The 18,292-nt window shown below is 36.8% G+C and overlaps 2 protein-coding genes across 3 annotated transcripts in view; both read right to left on the reverse strand.

Moving 5' to 3' along the window:
- Positions 1-228: 228 nt before the first annotated feature.
- LOC122059476 lies at positions 229-14,655 on the reverse strand. Its single transcript, XM_042622268.1, has 14 exons — positions 14,370-14,655; positions 13,186-13,251; positions 13,056-13,101; positions 12,066-12,211; positions 10,120-10,221; positions 9,682-9,774; positions 9,479-9,582; positions 9,282-9,363; positions 7,752-7,844; positions 2,018-2,082; positions 1,302-1,314; positions 1,124-1,204; positions 549-657; positions 229-427 (listed from the first exon to the last, which is right to left on the reverse strand). Exons 1-14 carry the CDS (start codon positions 14,493-14,495, stop codon positions 312-314), a joined length of 1,242 nt encoding a protein of 413 aa, XP_042478202.1. The 5' UTR covers positions 14,496-14,655; the 3' UTR covers positions 229-311.
- A 1,119-nt stretch (positions 14,656-15,774) lies between these two features.
- The window catches only part of LOC122070038, a 6,472-nt gene continuing 3,954 nt past the window's right edge, over positions 15,775-18,292 (reverse strand). The window contains exons 3-4 of one of the 2 annotated variants that reach the window (XR_006137646.1): positions 17,575-18,010; positions 16,205-16,341 (exon numbers count right to left, since the gene is read on the reverse strand). Coding sequence is in view for 1 of the 2 variants with exons in the window: in XM_042634138.1 (XP_042490072.1) it covers positions 16,153-16,341 (189 nt within the window). In the remaining variant the exon portion in view is untranslated. Of the gene's footprint in view, positions 16,342-17,574; positions 18,011-18,292 lie in introns of both variants that reach the window. The other variant, XM_042634138.1, reaches the window with a different exon arrangement.

Below are 18,292 nucleotides of genomic sequence, written 5' to 3' on the forward strand. Positions count from 1 at the left end.
ACTCATCTGAGATAGAAAGGATATTATCAGAAGTTCTGGAGTCAAGAAACCCATAATCAGGCTCTCAACTGATGCAGTGAAAACAAGACAAATCCACAAGATGGCGTTCACACATCAGATGGCTGTCCGTGTGCTCTATCCAGAAGAGGGAACCAAGTCTCCATATCCTTTGCAAAACTTTATCCTAATAATTATTGAGACGTACTGGGTGGGCTTATAAAAAGCTCAGAACATAATAACACAGGAGTGAGATTGATAGATGATGACTAAATATCAAGTTTGATAAGAAAATCCACAAAAAATTGACATAATCAATCTGGATTGACAGATGATCTAGAGCATGACAAATCTGTTCGATACAATTCTTCATCTACAATCACAGGTGGAATAGTCCATGTTCCGAGAGAATGACCTGATATATTTCCACCTACAAAAAAGTGAGAAGAACTTTGTCTAAGAATTACCGAGGTCAGTAAGGTCACACTACTTGAATTTCAGTAAAAGGGAATGTGTCGCACTAGTTGAAACGTCAATGGAAGAGAAATTACCTTCTTTTGTTGCTTCTTCACATCTTCTCCAGTATTTCAGGGAGAGATTTGGATCCAAAGTCTTTGACAGGCGTTCATACTTCTCTTCTGCCTCAGTAATGCATTTTGCCTAGTGCAGAAAATAACTGTGGCATTAGAAAAATCTTTAGGCTCCAACAGCTTATTACATGTACATAATAACATCTCAAATGGTTTGAACCAAAATGACCAAGTGGACCTATGAGAGGTTTGGGGGAAAATTTTTAAACGAATAAAGAAGCATCAACCTTCAAGAACATTGACTAATTCCAAGAATCTTGACTACCTATGGCTCCTATGGAGGATTTCTAAGATAAATCAAAGGAGTATAAAGAAGCAATCCAGGGCATTAGATCTGATTTGGAAAGGGGGAATTTGAGATAAATAATTATGTTTCTCTATAAGTTTCCGACCGTATCGGACATCTATTCAAGACAAAGCAAGTACTACACAAAAAATGTCACTGAAAAGCCAAGAACATCTGTGCATAACCTAACTGCCATTATTGTTTACATTTGGTCATCTAAAAATAAACTGACATGGTTTAATAAACTCACCAACATGGACGGTGCAACTGAAGCTCCATATATCCAGACAAACATGCGCAAAATATTGAAATTATTTTCAATCACATCATCCTACATAAGATGCAATCATCCTTCACATGAGCCAAAGGTCACACTGAAAACAGACTAGAAGGTCAGTAAGTATTATCCAATAACCACATGGCCTCACCTCATAATCAAACCTACAGCATCACAACCGTCTTTTGTCATTGACCTCAAATAGTTTCCATGCTCGATTGAAAGAAAGAAAAAGAGGGGAAAAAGAAAAATATGTTAAGTTTCAAGATTGAAATATTGAGTTCAATTATCCAACAGCACTAATAAGCACCCCCCCCCCCCCCCCCCCCCCCACCAATAAATAAATAAATACAAGTCCAACAGTCCTACAGTTTATGGCTTCTAGATTTCTCTGCTTTTCCTATTCTGCCAAACAGGAAATGGACAGAATGGACATAATCCACATTGCATATATGCACATGATCATGCAGACTGGTGAACAAATTCCAAGTCCAATTTCAGGCAGATTATCCCAAGACAGACTGACCGAGGGGTGCAAGCAGGGCTTCAAGAATCGGAATAACTAGGTTGAACCTGCTGATTAGGATCGGAATCAGCCTAGCCCAATCCCGACTCTGGCCAATCCATTCTCTGTTTCCAGAGGTCAATTACTGACCGATTCCGGATGAATCAGAATTGGCTGGACCCAATCCAGATCCCGATTCCAAGTTTAATAACCTTGGGTGCAAGGATATATGCATCCCACAGTCAGATCTACATATGGTTCCAAACAAGTCCTTTGCAACAAGAATGGTAATCTATTATGGATCAGATCCCATATGAAAATTAGAACAATAAAAAGGAGAAACAAAGGGCAGAAGTACTTACAAGTCATCAGATATTTCAACAAGGAATTCCGAGATTGATAAAAACTCCATATGTAATTCATTAACCTTCACAACTTCATAGAGAAAGACATTATAACCTACTAATTAAATAATTGTGCCAACTGACAAAGGGAAAAGTAAAACATACTCGGGATTTATGTCAACAGTATACAGTAATATATTTCAAATTTTCACACTTACTTTGATCCATGTGTAAGGATATAAGATTCATATTGACCACATCAGATCTTCAGAAAATAAAAGAGAACATAATGCTAGAGAATGAACATTAATGGCAGGAAGAAGTTTTCTTGAGGCTAGGTAAGATTAGTTCCAACTTTCAAGTCCATAAGAGCAAGGCTCTGCAACAAAGACCATGTAACATTCAAAGAACAAATTAGATTTCTACATGTGAATTTTCAGTGGGTATTGGTCGGACACTGACTGATACATAGCAATAAGCTAGATTCAAATCAATAGAACATCGAGCTCATCTTTCCTATCTTTATGATTAGCTGATGACTATCGATTTTGCTTTTCTTTCCTTTATTGGGTGGTGGGGAGGAGGACAACGGGTTCCATTGATGAGTAAAATGGAATGTATGACATGAAGGGTCAAGGCCAAAATTATCTCAACCTACAGGCCTGTCGAAGCCCAAGGATTATGCTCTCCATGTTTTACAGTGACACGAATCCAACAAATGCATTTGAGCCTTCAGAACCCTCCATTTTGCTAGCAAATCCACTGATCAAGACCACCTTTGAAATGAGACAATAGGGTAAAGGTAATAGCTCCATTCTTGTGTAATTCTTTTACCCTACCCATTATGCTCCCACATAGTACCACACATCATCTATAACTCTACAAACCCCACACATAAAAGCAGTGTTCTGAGAACCGGTACAGCCATAGACACACTAAGACTGGTGGGTACAGGTCAGCAGTTGACCCGGATGGTTCAACCGAGCATGGCCCATCTTCCAGTGTTGCAGAGTTGCAGGTTGCATCCGGACTGGAAGAAGAAGAGAATGTTGTTGATATGCCCACACTCCTAAATTGGTTTTGATGATAACAAACAATGAAGGCATTTGACAAATTATATTTAAGCAATGTGTGTTTTAGTGATGACAACTAGAGAGCCAAAGTGATGCTAGTAACACCTCTTGAAATCTAAAAGTCATGAAGAAATACAAGTACATAGAGATGGAGATTAAAGACAAAAACCGAAGGATGAAGACTCAAGAGAGATTGAAGATGTCCTTAGCATAGGATAGCACACTTCCATGACATCTCGTCATTGTAACTTGCATAGCGTGTCACTTGCATGTCTCTGATGACCTAGATAGACCTTAGGAGACACCCAAAGATCTCCCAATATGGCCCAAAAATGTTGGAAATTAATTTGGTAAATGGCTCAAAAGGACTTCGGGTTAAAATGTCAAAAGTCCCAAACATCCAGACAAGAACATAGGCCAGCCAGTTTCAGGCTTACCACCAACCGACCGACCAATCCCCTGAACCGTTTAACCGGTTCATATAGACTGGTACAGGCTCGAAACCCTAGACCAACTGGCTCGAACTGGTAGCCAAACCAGCCGATCAGATTGAACCTGCTGCAACAACCAGTCGACCGGTCTACATTCGGTTCATCTAGTCAGCCTCCAACTGCTAGTTGAACAGGTTGACCAGTTCACCTAAAAAGTGTCCATTAAAGCTTGAAATAACCACCATAATTAACACCTTAATCATGCCTATAAAAGTCATTATTGTGGCTCATTAAGTACAACATAATTACTATAATTGAGATTCACTAGGGCACACAATTCAAGAAAAGAAACATTTTATTAAGATCAAGCCATCTCTCTTCCTTCATGCATACCAAGGTGATATCAAGCAATCATTCTCGACACATTCTCCACTTTTCCATTTTCAAGAGAAGCTTTTAAAGGGGACTTGCAGTGCTTAGTTTCAGTTCATATCATATTGCACACAGTTGATAAGTAACATCATTGTTATTTTTAATGGTAAATAGTTATTTTCTCTTCCGTTGTTTAACTCTAGCATTGAGCATTTGTGCGCACTAGTCTAGACTGCATTTAGACTTTTGTGTGTAGGACTCTCTCATCTTGTAAAAAGATTGTCATATGGATCCTCTTATCCTCTCAAGGTGGCCTTGTGGGGAGTGGGCGTAGACTTGAAGAGTCAAACCACTATAAATTTAGTGTCTTTATTGTGTATGCTTCTTCCTTTTGTCAACTAGCTTTTATTATTCCGCTTCATATCATTTAATTGGGTAATTAATTTTAAAAAGAGGCAATTCCACTAGTGATAACCTAATCACCCCCCTTTAGGTTATCCAACAGAGAAGAATGAGGGCCCGATTTGAGTGGTTTAGGCCTTTACGGTTTTAGATTAGTGATGTAAGATCATCAAATCACAAGTGATCCAATCCCATGTAGGATCTTAGTAAATTCAATACATTTTAGATCCAAGAATAAATCAAAAAATAAAATAGAAGAATAGAGGAGGGAAAGAATGGGGGTTGGAGAATGGCTATCTCAGCCTGGGTCTCATACCCTAAACTAATTGATGAACGCAACCTATCTCAGGCAAATCTTTGTAAAGAAAATTTCATTCAAATTCGTGTACAATGTTGTAGTCCCTTACAAACTTAAATAGAAGACTCAAAACATACTCAATTACTAAAAAGAAAATGCCAAACCCAATCCTTAACTAATTGGGAAACCTAAATTGACTAGGAAACTGAAAAAGCAAAGAAAATAGACTCAAAACATAGTATGACTCTTATTAGGACCCTTAAAAGATAACTTAAGACTCCAACATGGAGTTAGACTCAAACAAAACAAACAAATCATATCAAGACTAGGATTCTAACTAAACTAATGAAGTAAAACTCGTTTTCCTACTTTCTACCCATATTTTGGCCCCATTAAGGTGACCTATTACAAAGAAAACCCATGATCAAAGGCCCAACACCTACATAACCCAACCCAAGGCTTATTTCCAATAAAATAAGCCATTTAAGTAACTTATCTGGATCGATTAGGGTGTGTTTGGAGTCTTTCATAATTGAAAAATGCATTTTAATTTGACCCATAACAAGATTTCTCTCTCAACCCCGTCTAGATCTTTCAACAAACATTGATCCGACCGGTTGCACGGTCAAACCGAACGATTCAAAACGAATAGTTTTCCCCCCCCCCCCCTCTTAAAAAGCAGGTCAGTGGGTCAATTTGGCCCATACAGGCTTTTGATGGCAATAGAATGCTCAAACATCCGGGTTTCAGAACACACTCTTGCAGTAACCATCTCTGTCAAACAGACACACCTGCCCCCACCCTTCCAGACCTAAAAAACCCAGGTTCCTCTTCCTCCCATTAATACCACATTCCTGCAATAAGTGTAAGCAATATATCCGAATGGTACTGTTTCAAAATCAAAGAACCCCACTAACCCCAGACCTAACAGCCTCAGATTCCTCTCCTCACATAAATACCACACTCCTGTGATAATTGTACATCATCAATGCATTTAATGCAATCCCAGACGTAAAAGTCTCAGGTTCCTCTCCTCTCTAACACATCCCCTCTCCCTTTCTCCCTCCAACATACTTATGGTACAAGATTAATAAAAATATAAACATAAACTTCGATCTTGTACACTAATGTGCAAGCTGAAAGTATAATTCATCCCCTATGATTTCCACAATCCTTAGAACCTCAATTCTATTGCTTCAGAAGATCACTGAAACAGTAAGTAGGACCTGCCAGATGGAGATGGAATTTCCTGGAATCATCAAGAACCAACATTCCCATTCCACAACAGTCTAGTTCACACCTGCAGTAACATAGTTTCCCCCACCTTCATTGCTCACAGATCATTAACTAAAACTCAGCAGTCACATAAGATCTCATTGAGGGTTAGAAAAGAAAGGGCTGGTGCTCCTTCTGCTTCAATTCACACATCTGGGTTCCAGCCACAAGCTTTTGGAAAAAAAAACACTTCAGAGTTCAGATCCCTTCTCTTGCTTCCTGAAGCCATTGCATCAGAAACTTCCACATGTGGTACGATTGAGCCAACAATTTCCATACCAACTCTTAATTCTGTTCCAAGGATTTTCTGTTAAATTTCAGCATGATTTACATTGGAGATTCACAATAAAATCAGTTTCAAAAGTTGAGGTCAAGATTTTTACAAATAAATGATATCTTGTGGGGCTCAAACCAACTTTAGGCATCAAACTTGCACAGAATAAAGGGCAGCAAAGTGTATCACTGTATTGGGTATTTTGGTTCTGATTTTGTTCACTTTTAGGTTCCTTTAAAAGTAGAAAGTGTATTTTCAGTATATTGTATTTTAATTAGCACTATATTCACCTGACTATAGGAGGACCCTAGTATCAAAATCCCCAAGATCAAAACTCTTTTGATTTTATAGGGAATCGTATTTAATAATAATTACAAGAGCAGACATAGTCTGTGTAAATAATTAAATCCTTTTGCTACATGGGTTTGGTATAAAAAAGGAAAGTAAATAAATAAAAAACCCATATAACAAACAAAGTTCCAAGATCAAACTCCCTTATATTATAACTTTTATTTATTTTAAATACCCCATCATCATCTAACGCATTCATATAGCATTAAAACTGAATTTTATATTAATGCAATGAGTGCACCCATTACATTTTAATTTAATACTATAAATAAAATATAAAACAGTCCAGCCCACTCACCCAAAAGACTCAACCCATTTATTTAAAAGGGCAGATAAGACTTTTGGAAATTTTAATATCTATATTTCGCTTCAATCTTTTGGGTGTCAAGACTTAAGACTAACCCTTTTGGCATTATTTTGGTGTAAGTTAAAATCCTATTACATCGAACTATTTTAATATCTTTATTTAGCCCAATCTTTTGGGTGTCAAGACTTAAGACTAACCCGTTTGGAATGATTTTGGTTAAGTTAAAATCCTATTCCATTGAGTTTCCAACAAAAACAAAACCTCACAAATTTGTATTCATTTAGGAGAATAATAACTAAAATATTAGATTTTTTTAGAAGGTGAAACAACTGAATTGAGAAAAAATTGTATTTTTAACATATTCCTAGAATTTAAAGGTGGATTTCCTTTATTACATTCATTGAGATTTCTTTAGGTAGATTCTTACGAAAATTGTTTCATGCCTCAATTTCTTTTACCCCCCCCCCCTCCCTTCTTTTCTGTTTTTGATCTCTTCAAACTCATAGTGATGTATCAAACTTCTGTTCCCATATATTAAAGCAATAAAACTGATAAGTCCTTGCCTGTTCTAAGAATCAGCATTTTTTTTTTTTCTTATAAGTAAAAAAAGATAAATTGTATTTCAAGAGATGAAAAAAGTACAAGACATATGGTATAACAAATCTTTGTTGTCCAGCAGTAATTTAGGTTAACCCTTCATTGCTCTTTATCCTGTAAGCTGAGAACACTTCTTTCTGTGCAGAGTAATTTGTGGAAAGTTTAAAATTTTAATCTGCACTACAACAATGTAACTTGAGGGATATGAAACTGTCCTTCAAAATTTAAAGTTTAAACCCATTGACTATACTTACTGTAGCCGGACCAATATATGAATACAACGATATAGGACAAGGGAGACTTGGTAGAAGTAATTAGCACATAAAACTGAATAATATCATAAATAATTGCAATATTGCTAATAAAAACTACCTGTTCTCCTCTCAACTGATACAATAACAAATTCAAAACCCGGAAATCAAAGGATTTGAGATCAATGGCTCTCATCACATCTTCAATCAAAACCTACGATAAAATGTTCTTGATCAAAATCTGAATGAGTAGGTATATGCCTAATGCAGATAATATTTCATTTGCATTGCATGAGAATCTATACTAACCTATTACAAAGTATGACAAGTTATATACACAGGTTACACCCTCGGTTACTCAGACTAGTAAAATTTGCAACATCATAAAAACATGTGAAAAGAAATCCACTAAAGCAAGATACAGCTTGGTTCCACCTTTCTGGGATCAAAGCTCAAGCTTCTGCAGCTAGGACATTCACCATGTGCAATTGTTGACCCTGAAATATCCAAATGTTGGGCAGTCATGGGACAGGTTAGAAGCCTACATTATTTCTAAATGGAGAAATTCTTAGTCCTGTTACAAATTATTTAAGAATCCAACGGGAAATGGCCTATTCAATGTGGCTACCAACAAGTGTACATCCGTGGTCATCACCTAGACCATTTTTTCGGACAACTATTGGATTGGCACAAGAAAATCTTCACATCTATGACTTTTTCAGATCGTGGGGTTTCAACTTGTATAAACCTCCCTCCCCCCCCCCTTCTTTTTGATAGGTAATATCATGCTTTGGTTAAACATCATGGACAGTTAAAATAGTTAGAATAGTGTGGCCGAATGTGGACTTTGGGTTATTGGACCCAAGGATCAATCCAGCATCTGGATGGGGTTTCAATGGGTGGTGACTAAGCAAAAGAAATTCACACTACCCACCCATAGCCAAATACCTAAAACCACTGCTACATAAGCAACAAAAATATGTCAAACATCCCACCAAGCCTAGCCAATAATCTCAGACTTTCCTTCCCCTTCCCCAATAAACAACCATCCCAGCTATTCATTTCCCATAAAACCAAGGAAAGCCAGAGAGAGAGAGGAAGGGGGAGAACAGGCAAAAGAGCTAAGAGTAAACATCATAATTGTTTCCCCTGCATCATACAACCCTGCCATGGCCTCTTGACACCAATTCGATACTACGTTTATTATAAGATACCAAATCAGTAAAGCAGCTAAGTTCTGAGCATTAGATGCCAAGGAAATATATAAGTGGCAGGATTGATTATCAACATTCAAAGCAAAAGACAGATATACCATATTCTTTAATACTAGAAAATGTATCATTATTGATGATTGAGGCAGCTGGATGTTAAGAATCCTAGATTGCAACAAAGAAATGAACCTGGACCAAGGTACCAAATCCCTATTTCAACATTAGAGTGAAATAATAGTACGTACAGATACACTGTAGATGGACAAATGATAAATCAATCACATATTGGATTTTTATTGTAATTTTTATTCAGACGTGCCTAACATCTTAAAAGATTGGCATTCTACATGCAAAAAAGTATTGAAGAGAACCAAATGAAGACCAAAGTAACAGAGAAGAATTATTAGTATGGTCAAGATAACCAGCACGGCAAAACGTACATCCTTTTTTCTTAAAAGTGCATTACAAAGATTTCTTTCCAGAGCCCAATACTCTTGTCCACACCTAAGCTCTTCTCTTATTCTGAACCAATTAAGCACAATGGAAACAACACGAAGTTAGAAAATATCTTGCCATTAGCATGCTCTAAGAAATACATCTTTGCTTTTAAAATTTGTCAATTAAGCAGGATGCAAACCGCTCGGTCAAAAGTCCCTGCTGCTCAAGCAGAAGAATAAGAGGCCTAAGTGGATCAGTTTTAAAAGCCTCAAGGGATTTCTTTCTCAACCTTTGCTTTTTATCCTGCAACTCAATTAGAATCAAATTGACTAGACATTAAGTGTTGATTGACCAACTGAAAGGTTTATAAAAGAGAACTTCCAGAATTCCTAATCAACCAACCTTATAAACATTACTAAAATGGTCAGGTCCTCTTTCTAAAGTTATATCGCCCTTTGTTGATGGGTGCAGAATTTCTTCATTATATCTGTCAAGCTGTATTAAGGGGAAGGGGAAGGGGAAGGGGAAGGGGAGATGGTTATTGAGAAATAGAAGATATTGTTAAAAAGAAAGATATTACCTTACAAGATGCACTATTAAGATAATCCAATGCTTGTAATCCCATGCAGCATATTATTCAGTGTTTGGTTGTTTGACCATCTTACAAAAGCAGTTGATATTTGGCTTGCTCATTTCCACATGATTCAAACAATGGTTTGCAGGATCACGGAAATGGAGTTTGCAACACCACTTTCATGAAATTACTACTGAGTTATTTAAAGCTTTTTCCCTTCACAAAAAGGAGATAGATCATTAAAACATTATTGTTGCACATATTACCTGATAAATGTAGCTTTCTGTAAATGAAAGAACTGGCAGGTATATGAATATTGATTGTGGTTTGCTCACATCCAGATCATGAAACATAAAATAGGACCTGCACTGCAATAGGCAACATAATCATCTCATCACCATTAGAAATAATAAAAGTTTTCCTAAATATGACAGAAAACAATTCATGTGATTGACAGCATAATTAAGGCTTAACCTGTCAAAAAGGATGAGAAAGTTAAGGAGGAAGAGGAAAAGGAGAATATCCATCTTTCGGGAGAAAATTTATCTTAACAAAGAATAAAGAGAGACAGTTGTAACAACTAACAACATCAAAAAGACTCATCAAGGTCCTTCCATTGTTTGTGAACTTTAGTTTGCAAGAAAATCAAGGTTAGTATAAACACAAAATCTCACCCTCTCAACATGTTACTGTTAACATTTTCATCTAAGAAGCATGCATTGTTTTAAGATCAAGAACTTATTGCAAACCATTTAATCTGTTTTTTATTGTTCCAGTTCACTAGATGCTTCTAAATGAAGGACACTAAAGAAGAATGAAATACCAGCTGAAGCTTCTGAACTTCGAATTGTCATGGAGCTTCATACAATAATCCAGAGCCTAATGTTATGGATGTCTATTCACAGTGCAGAAAGATAACCATACCATTGCAGTTATGGAAAATGGCATATTTTCAAAAGTTTCTACTCAACTGCCTAAAAAAAAATTTTCTGAACACGTAAACATTATCTGATGAGCTAAAATTGTGCAGGCAACTGTACTGAAATTATAAACTGTTGAAAAATCAAAGACATTTTCCACCTCACTGTGCTGGGCATTAATGGTCATATATAACTCTCTTTTTTTGCAATTGGAGAAAGACTTTACCCACAGCAAGGAAATTAGTATAGTGTCTTTCAGTTAATGTCCAAGCTAGGGGTTAGACATCTTGGGTTATATTTGATAGTCAGAAAGGCAGTCAACAATTCTTCTCCCATTAGACTTATAAATCCTTCAATCTTTTCCTTTCTCTCTTCCACCCTCTACCATTTTTCACTGGGGCAGAGAACACCTCTCTGGCAATAACAAGAAAAAAGTGGTAATTCAGTTTCAATGATTGAAATTTGAAGCAACCTAACATCTATTGATAGGTTGAATATTAAACATAAGATTTTTGAGTGATTTAGGTCCCCTTGATCAACAGGGTCTCAAGGTATAATTCATGGTGCAGCCCCCCCCCCCCCAAAAGTTCCTTTTGCTTTTGTAAACCTTTTCCACTTCGACTTAAAATTCTTGCATTAAAAGGGGAAACAATAACAACAATAACAACAACATCAATATACAGAAAAAATAAAAAAAATGAATAATAGATAAACAATAGACTTAAACGTTACTGTTAAAGTAGTAAACACTATAGTCACCAAGTTCAAAACACAATCATTCACGATGCCATCTAATATTCATAATTATTGCCATAATGCGTTCATAAGTTCAATTTCTAAGTTTGTGAGACTTTTATCTACATTAAACTGACTTCTTCAATACCTGACTGTGACTCATTAAGTACATAATGATGATGGATCGTACCTTCCTAAGAGCATCAAGGATCAAGTTCTCATGGATGATTCACTAAGAAAATTTTGATCAAAATAGTAGAACATTCGGTTGGATAAATACACAAAGAGTCGGGATAATTAATCAGGCTGTTAGAATGCACAGAAAGATAAGAACTTCATCAAAAATGAATAATCAACTGGATGAGTATTATAAGGGCTAGGGATCCCAGCACCTGACTCAAGCCGGATAGGAGCACATAAAGACAAAATTTCTGTTATAACTTGAGCCAAACATACCCATTAGTCACACATGATCCAAATTTCCATGACCTTCTAATTAAGCTAAAATAGTATCAATAAAACTAAACACCCACTGCCACAGTAATAGTGATACTCACAAAATCTTCAAGACTAGAATTAGCCCGTCTCATTGCATCTAGTCCAACCACAGCCTTATCTTCCACATCAATTGCCCATGAACCAAGATCTGTTTTATTCTCGGTACAGAATTGTGTATGATGTTCAACATCATCTTGTTGAAATCCTATATATTGTTTATAAGTCCATAATAAGAAACTACATTAGAAATTGCTTGATGGGAAAATAATAATATATCCTTGGGAAGATTATTCAGAAAAGAAAGAAAAACAATCCCAATTTCCAAAATAAAATGAATATCCAGTCATCAGATTATGATTATTGTACACCAAAATGTCGTGGTATCATTGTCAAGATTGCTGTGCAGAAAATGATACAAGTTCAGACCCTGCAAGACACTTCTTGTGGAAGAATTAAAACAATCAGATGCACCAAGTCAAATTTTATAAGTTCTGTGTCTTCTTATAATTATTTTGACATCTTGGATGATATTGCAAGATTTCATAAAATACTATAACTACAGTGACAAATTTGGAGCATTTGATTCCTTTGACCACACACAACCTACACCGAAAACTATCAAGAGGAGAGAGGAGGGGCATAGGAGGAATTAAAACATCAAGAAAGAAGAAGCTTTAATTGATCCCTAAAAGAAATTCAATTGAATACATAGTGTCTCAGTGGAACTGTGTAAGTTCTGCAGTTGGTCTCAGTTTTCCACAATGCTGCACAAATTTCAAATGTTTAGAGATATTAGTTGAAATATAGTTAATGTTTCAAAATTCTACAGCTTTACAAATTCCTCAATAGATATCTATAACCATATGAATTCCTTTATTCAATATTCCAGCACCTCCATGAGTACGAATATTGCATGGAATTTCACTGAAATTGCAAACCAAAAGTAGAAGCTCTTTATTCATTCTGAAAAGAATGTAAGTGTGACAAATTATAGCATCAAGTGTTATTCATTAAAAAAATTACAGTGTCTAGTTTACAGTTCCACATACCTTCTCCAGTAAGAACCAATGCTTCTTCAAGAATAACAACTGAAACCTGCAAAACAAGTAAAACCAACTCAGAATGAAAGCTATAACCAGGCAAAGAACAGAAGAAAAATAATTAGGAAGTTAAGCTCACCCTTGATAGAAGTTCAGATAACAAATGAAGCTTCTTACCCATGTTGAGCATCCCACATGGTTTTACCTATAGCAATCAACACCCAAATTAATAGAAAAGCAAAGAAACAGATAGTCTTTTTCTACTTTCTTTTTAAATGAAATGAATCACACATTCAGTCTGACTTAGGAAAAGGATGTGTTAGGCAAAATGTAAGTCAATCAAAGGAAGACCAGACAGAATAAATTCAGTAGGAGATGTGAGAACGTCTTTAAATGGAAAGGGTGACCAGCATTCTAGATGCAAGATATTATATCCCTAGCCTTCCCTAGGCTCCATTCTCAACTGTTGCAAAAAAGCACAATACAGTGGCTTAATCCCTAGGCAAGCAGATAGGACTGGGAGTGACTGGCTGTTTAGGGTAGATCACCAGCCAACTTAATCTGCCCTTGAACACCATTTCATCTGCTAAGAATGGTTCATTGGCTGAAAAAATGAGCCACCGTGTGTTCATTATATGGGACTGTCTGCCGTGATTCGAATCAGATGCAAATAGTATCCAAATGAAGTCCAAGAATTAGGATTGTTATTTAGTATGCTGGTTAAGTACAAACAAAAACCATAACTAAGATAAATTAATCAAAAAGCAGTTATCTCAATGCAACAGAAACTCATTGTAAGTTTAACAGCCTAACTTCAACTGAAACGGCAAGTGGGGATGGTTGGGATTATGATTGATGATAAAAGCAACAACGGTGTGCATCCAGAGCCATAAAAATGAATCCGTTATGATATACTTAAACAAGCTTTCTAGCCCTGTGCCCGCTAAGGAAGAGGTGGTGACTGGTGAGTAAGCAGGAGAGCCAAGTGATAACAGTGGTAGAATAGGAAAACCATACACAATAAACGAAGTTGGTTTTGGAGTTGGATGTTCCACCTGCAATCACCACGTTGAAAAGAAGGCGGAGGAGGAGGAGTTATATTGATTCCCTGATGGAATCCCAACATCTCACAGAAAAAAGAACAAGGACCCATTCCTCAAAGGAACTGAACAGAAAAAAACGTGAATCTGAAAATTGAGAAGATCCTTCAATATTATCTCTTTTCTTCAATTTTAAGAAAAATATCTAGAAAAGACGGAAGGAATTCCAATGAGATAGAACAAAAGAAACTAGGAAGTAAAGGTAGGCATTGGAGATGAGTACCAAGAGGAGCATGAGATCGGCAAGGAAGCGGTCGGAATCGGGATGGGGATGGTCTGAAGAGAGGTCACGCGCTCGCATGAACGTCATCATTCTCTGCACTTCTTCCAGCCTCCGAAGAGCTTCCATCGCCGCTGCCTCTCTCTCTCTCTCACTATGAAAATTGACTAAGCGGGAAAGAGTAAAGAGAGTTGATACGTCGAGTATCTCACTTTCCAGTTCTCCGCCGGCTCGCCGGTGGAGTAAATACTAAATAGTATACACGTTTGTCTTTTGGCTTAACAGAGATTATAAACGACGCAATTAGTTCCGTTTGGTTGCAAACGAAGTGGAAGAAGTAAAATATATTCCTTTTCTTTTGCAATTAATATAAATAAATTCGTGTAAAATATATTTCCCTTCCCAATGAAATAATTGTATTTCAAATAGAATCATAGTGAACAAAAGTGGTGAACTATGAAAATTATGTTTCAAATTAATATAAATAAATTGTATTTACTGATGAAGGAAAATTGAGTTTTTTTTTTTTAAATTGCACAATTTTTTTTTAAATTGCACAATTTTTTTTTAAAGGTAGCTGTAAAAAGAATTAGACTTGAGTTTTTCTCCATGAAAAGGAATCTCTTGACCATAGGGTTTCAAATTCATGCAAAAATAGTATCAAGAAGTTTTTCAGGAAACATACTAAAACCCTATAAGGGTTTATAAACCTAAAATAAAGTGAGGAACCTTCTAGCACATTGAAGAAAAAAAAAAAACTCTCTAAAATATTTTTTAAAATAATTTAAAAGATGACTTACCAATATGCCATTCCCAAGAATTATTATTGTCTTGCATATTTTTTTAAAGTGATAATGTAGAAGTGTGTTATATGACAAAGAAAAAAAGGAGAAAAAAAAAGAGTAAGGTTATCATTTTTTTTTTTTTAATTCAATTGGATTACAACAGGTTTTTTATCAGCAAAATGATTAAAAAAGAAAACGGAAAATGCCCACAGAATCTCATTTGTCCATATTGTAATTACAATTTAAGGTCCTGTTTGGAATGCATTTTCAAAATAGATGTTGATCCTAAAATGCATTCTGATAACTCATTCTTCTCCATTTTCTCGCTTCAGAATATGCCACCAAAAATCTATTCCCAGAATGCATACTGAACACAACTATAGTATCAACTTTTAGCTACTGTATGCAGTTAATATTAGAATCATTTTGCAACCCTGTAATCTACCGCACATCGTCTCTGAACCACTTTTTGGATGGTTGCCATATGAGATTAATTTTTTAAGAATCAACAGAATGGATGTTTCTCATTGTAAGGCATACTACACTTCATAGCAGTTCATAAACCATAAATGAGAAAACATATGGAAGCTCAAAATGTTAAACCATGCTTCTACCATGCAGGATCATGGAACTTGAGTTCTTGTTATAAAAATTATAAGCAATGCCTTAAGTAAATCCCATTAGGGTTGCAAATAAAGGAACAAGTTACAATGACTAAAATTACATGAAGCTTTGGTGTCTAAAGCCGCCCAGCAGTTATGGACTTAAATGTGCAATGACAACAACCTTCTTTTCCTTCACTTCCTTTGCAATGGCCAACCCTCTCAAGCAACCTTCAACTTCTTATCAATTGGGAAGCAATAGCCTCCCATCAAGGCAAATACACTGCTTGCCCCTACAGACCACTGTCAATATAAACCAGACATCATCGATCAATTTACATTTTCATGGCCACGCAAAGCCAGCCTATCCTTCATTCAGAATCTCTCGTTCCAAAAGTCCTAGGGCTTGTCATTGTTGGTTCCCATGTGTCTAACCCCAGTTTGGATTTCCACCTGTTTTACCCCTTCCAAAACTGGGCGAAACTGCTCCATTGGCTCTTCCTCGACAGCAGTCTCCCGCTTGCTTTCCTTCAGTTTCCCAGCCTTCCCAATTGCAAGAATTAGCTCAAGCTGTTTTTGTTGTTGTTCCTACAAAAGCCACATTCAATTGTGAAAATATGGAAGTAAAAAAAAACCACACAAACTACATGTCAGCACCTAAAATTCCAAATTATACAGGTAGAAAATAGAGATCAAAGCTACTTTTCAGATCTACTAGTCACTGAATTATATGTTGAACCAGAGATAAACAAACGATGATGTGTTTGCCCTATGATAATTTAGAAAGCAACCAAGGTACTGGGACACCTAGGCAACACCTTGACAACTGTGCTGGGTCTGGTAGTGGGTTACCTCGAGGACCAAAAATAGTCAAATTTCAATTCCAATTAGAAAAGGATTAATATTTAGGGTAATGGGCTGGGACCTACTATACGTTCTACAAAGATACAAAACTTGGGCCTGAAGTTCACTATGATTAGTGGATAGGACCACAACAGTGTCTTAAATTAACATAAGCTATGTCCAAGTATCAGATAAATGTTCTAAACCACAGAATTGTTTGGGTAGCAAGACAGGCTGGGAACTTTTCCAGTTACAAAACGGATGCAATAGTCCAGGAGATACTGCATCAGAAAAGTTGGGACTCAATAAGGTGGACGTCGTTACCTCAGATACCTAGGAATGAGCTGTAGAGTGGAGGTAAGATCATAAGTGCATGAATGGCAATGAAATCCAACTTTAGAAAATGGTAGCAGCCTCTGATGCTGTCAGATGCATGAGGAACTATGAAATATCCCACACCATATCAATTCTTTAATTTTGAAATATTTTCAAATGATATCACTTCATCCTCATAAATTTCGCTCTATTCTACCTGTTTTTGTGGGGCTGCGAGGCGGGGTTTGATATGATTTGATGTTCATTTTACTTGGCTCAAGAATGGGGAGAAAATGGTAGTGCTTAGGTACTACTTTCCCACATGAAAGCTAGTCATAAAGGCACTCTGTTTGGGCAAGGAAAACAACCAGCCCCATCTCTGCAGGAATATAACCGAGGAACATTAGCCCCAGCTAGGATCAGGAACTTCCATTTGAAGTTGGGTCAAGTTCGAATAAATCAATTTTGTCCACGGGCTGCTTTCTTTTGCAGACCTCAGCTCACTGGAATGAGATATATGCTTGGGAAGCACAGAAGCTAATGTCTCTGATGAGATGTTATAGCTGCAAAGGCCAACCTGTCTGCCTCCTCATCAAGTCAATGACAATAGCAGAACCCATTTCCACTATAAAGTCGAAAGCACCAAGAGAGTGAAGTCCAAACCTGTACATAAATCCAACAACTCAGCCCCAATCAAACTGTCTTAAGCAATGGGACTAAAAAGAAAGCTCCAAGAATTGTCCCTTGCCCATCTCTGATGATTCTCCCACTCCAGAAAGCCCTAGATTCTCAAGGAACAATCACCAAAATTGAGCTTCAGAAATCTGGCTGGAGGAGGGATACACTCAACTGTGATGCTGTGATGTAGGGAGAGGAGTCTATGACCTGGAACCTATAAGTAGCTAAGCTGCAAAGACAGAATCTGCAGCAACCCAGTGAGCAATCACCAAACTGAAATGTTGCACAACCATCTCATCTGAACGAGTGCCTCCGAAAACCCTGGCATAAATACCCCAATAATGGGCTGCAATAGGTGTCCTCCATGTTCCAATTCGTTTGTTCATCCCTAGAGGCCTAGACCCTCTGCAGAAAGGAACAGCTGTACTAGAAAGTAGCAACCAAAATATCACAAGATGGTAAGACCATATGAGGATTAGTTTTAAGTCTAGTCTAAGAATATTACGTTTGTTACTGTTCTACATGGGGAAATCGGAAAAGTATCCTTAGAAAAGATGAAAACCCTAGGCAGCTGAAGATTAAACATTTGGCTCTAAATAGAGTTGAATCGCAGAACAGGATTCATGTAACTGAACCAAATATAGTGGGATCAAGATGCATGATTATGTGGTACCCAAAGCCAAGGAGCTCCCCACCCCCCCCC

The sequence above is a fragment of the Macadamia integrifolia genome, chromosome 2 (assembly GCF_013358625.1).
Source record: "Macadamia integrifolia cultivar HAES 741 chromosome 2, SCU_Mint_v3, whole genome shotgun sequence".
NCBI lineage: Eukaryota > Viridiplantae > Streptophyta > Magnoliopsida > Proteales > Proteaceae > Macadamia > Macadamia integrifolia.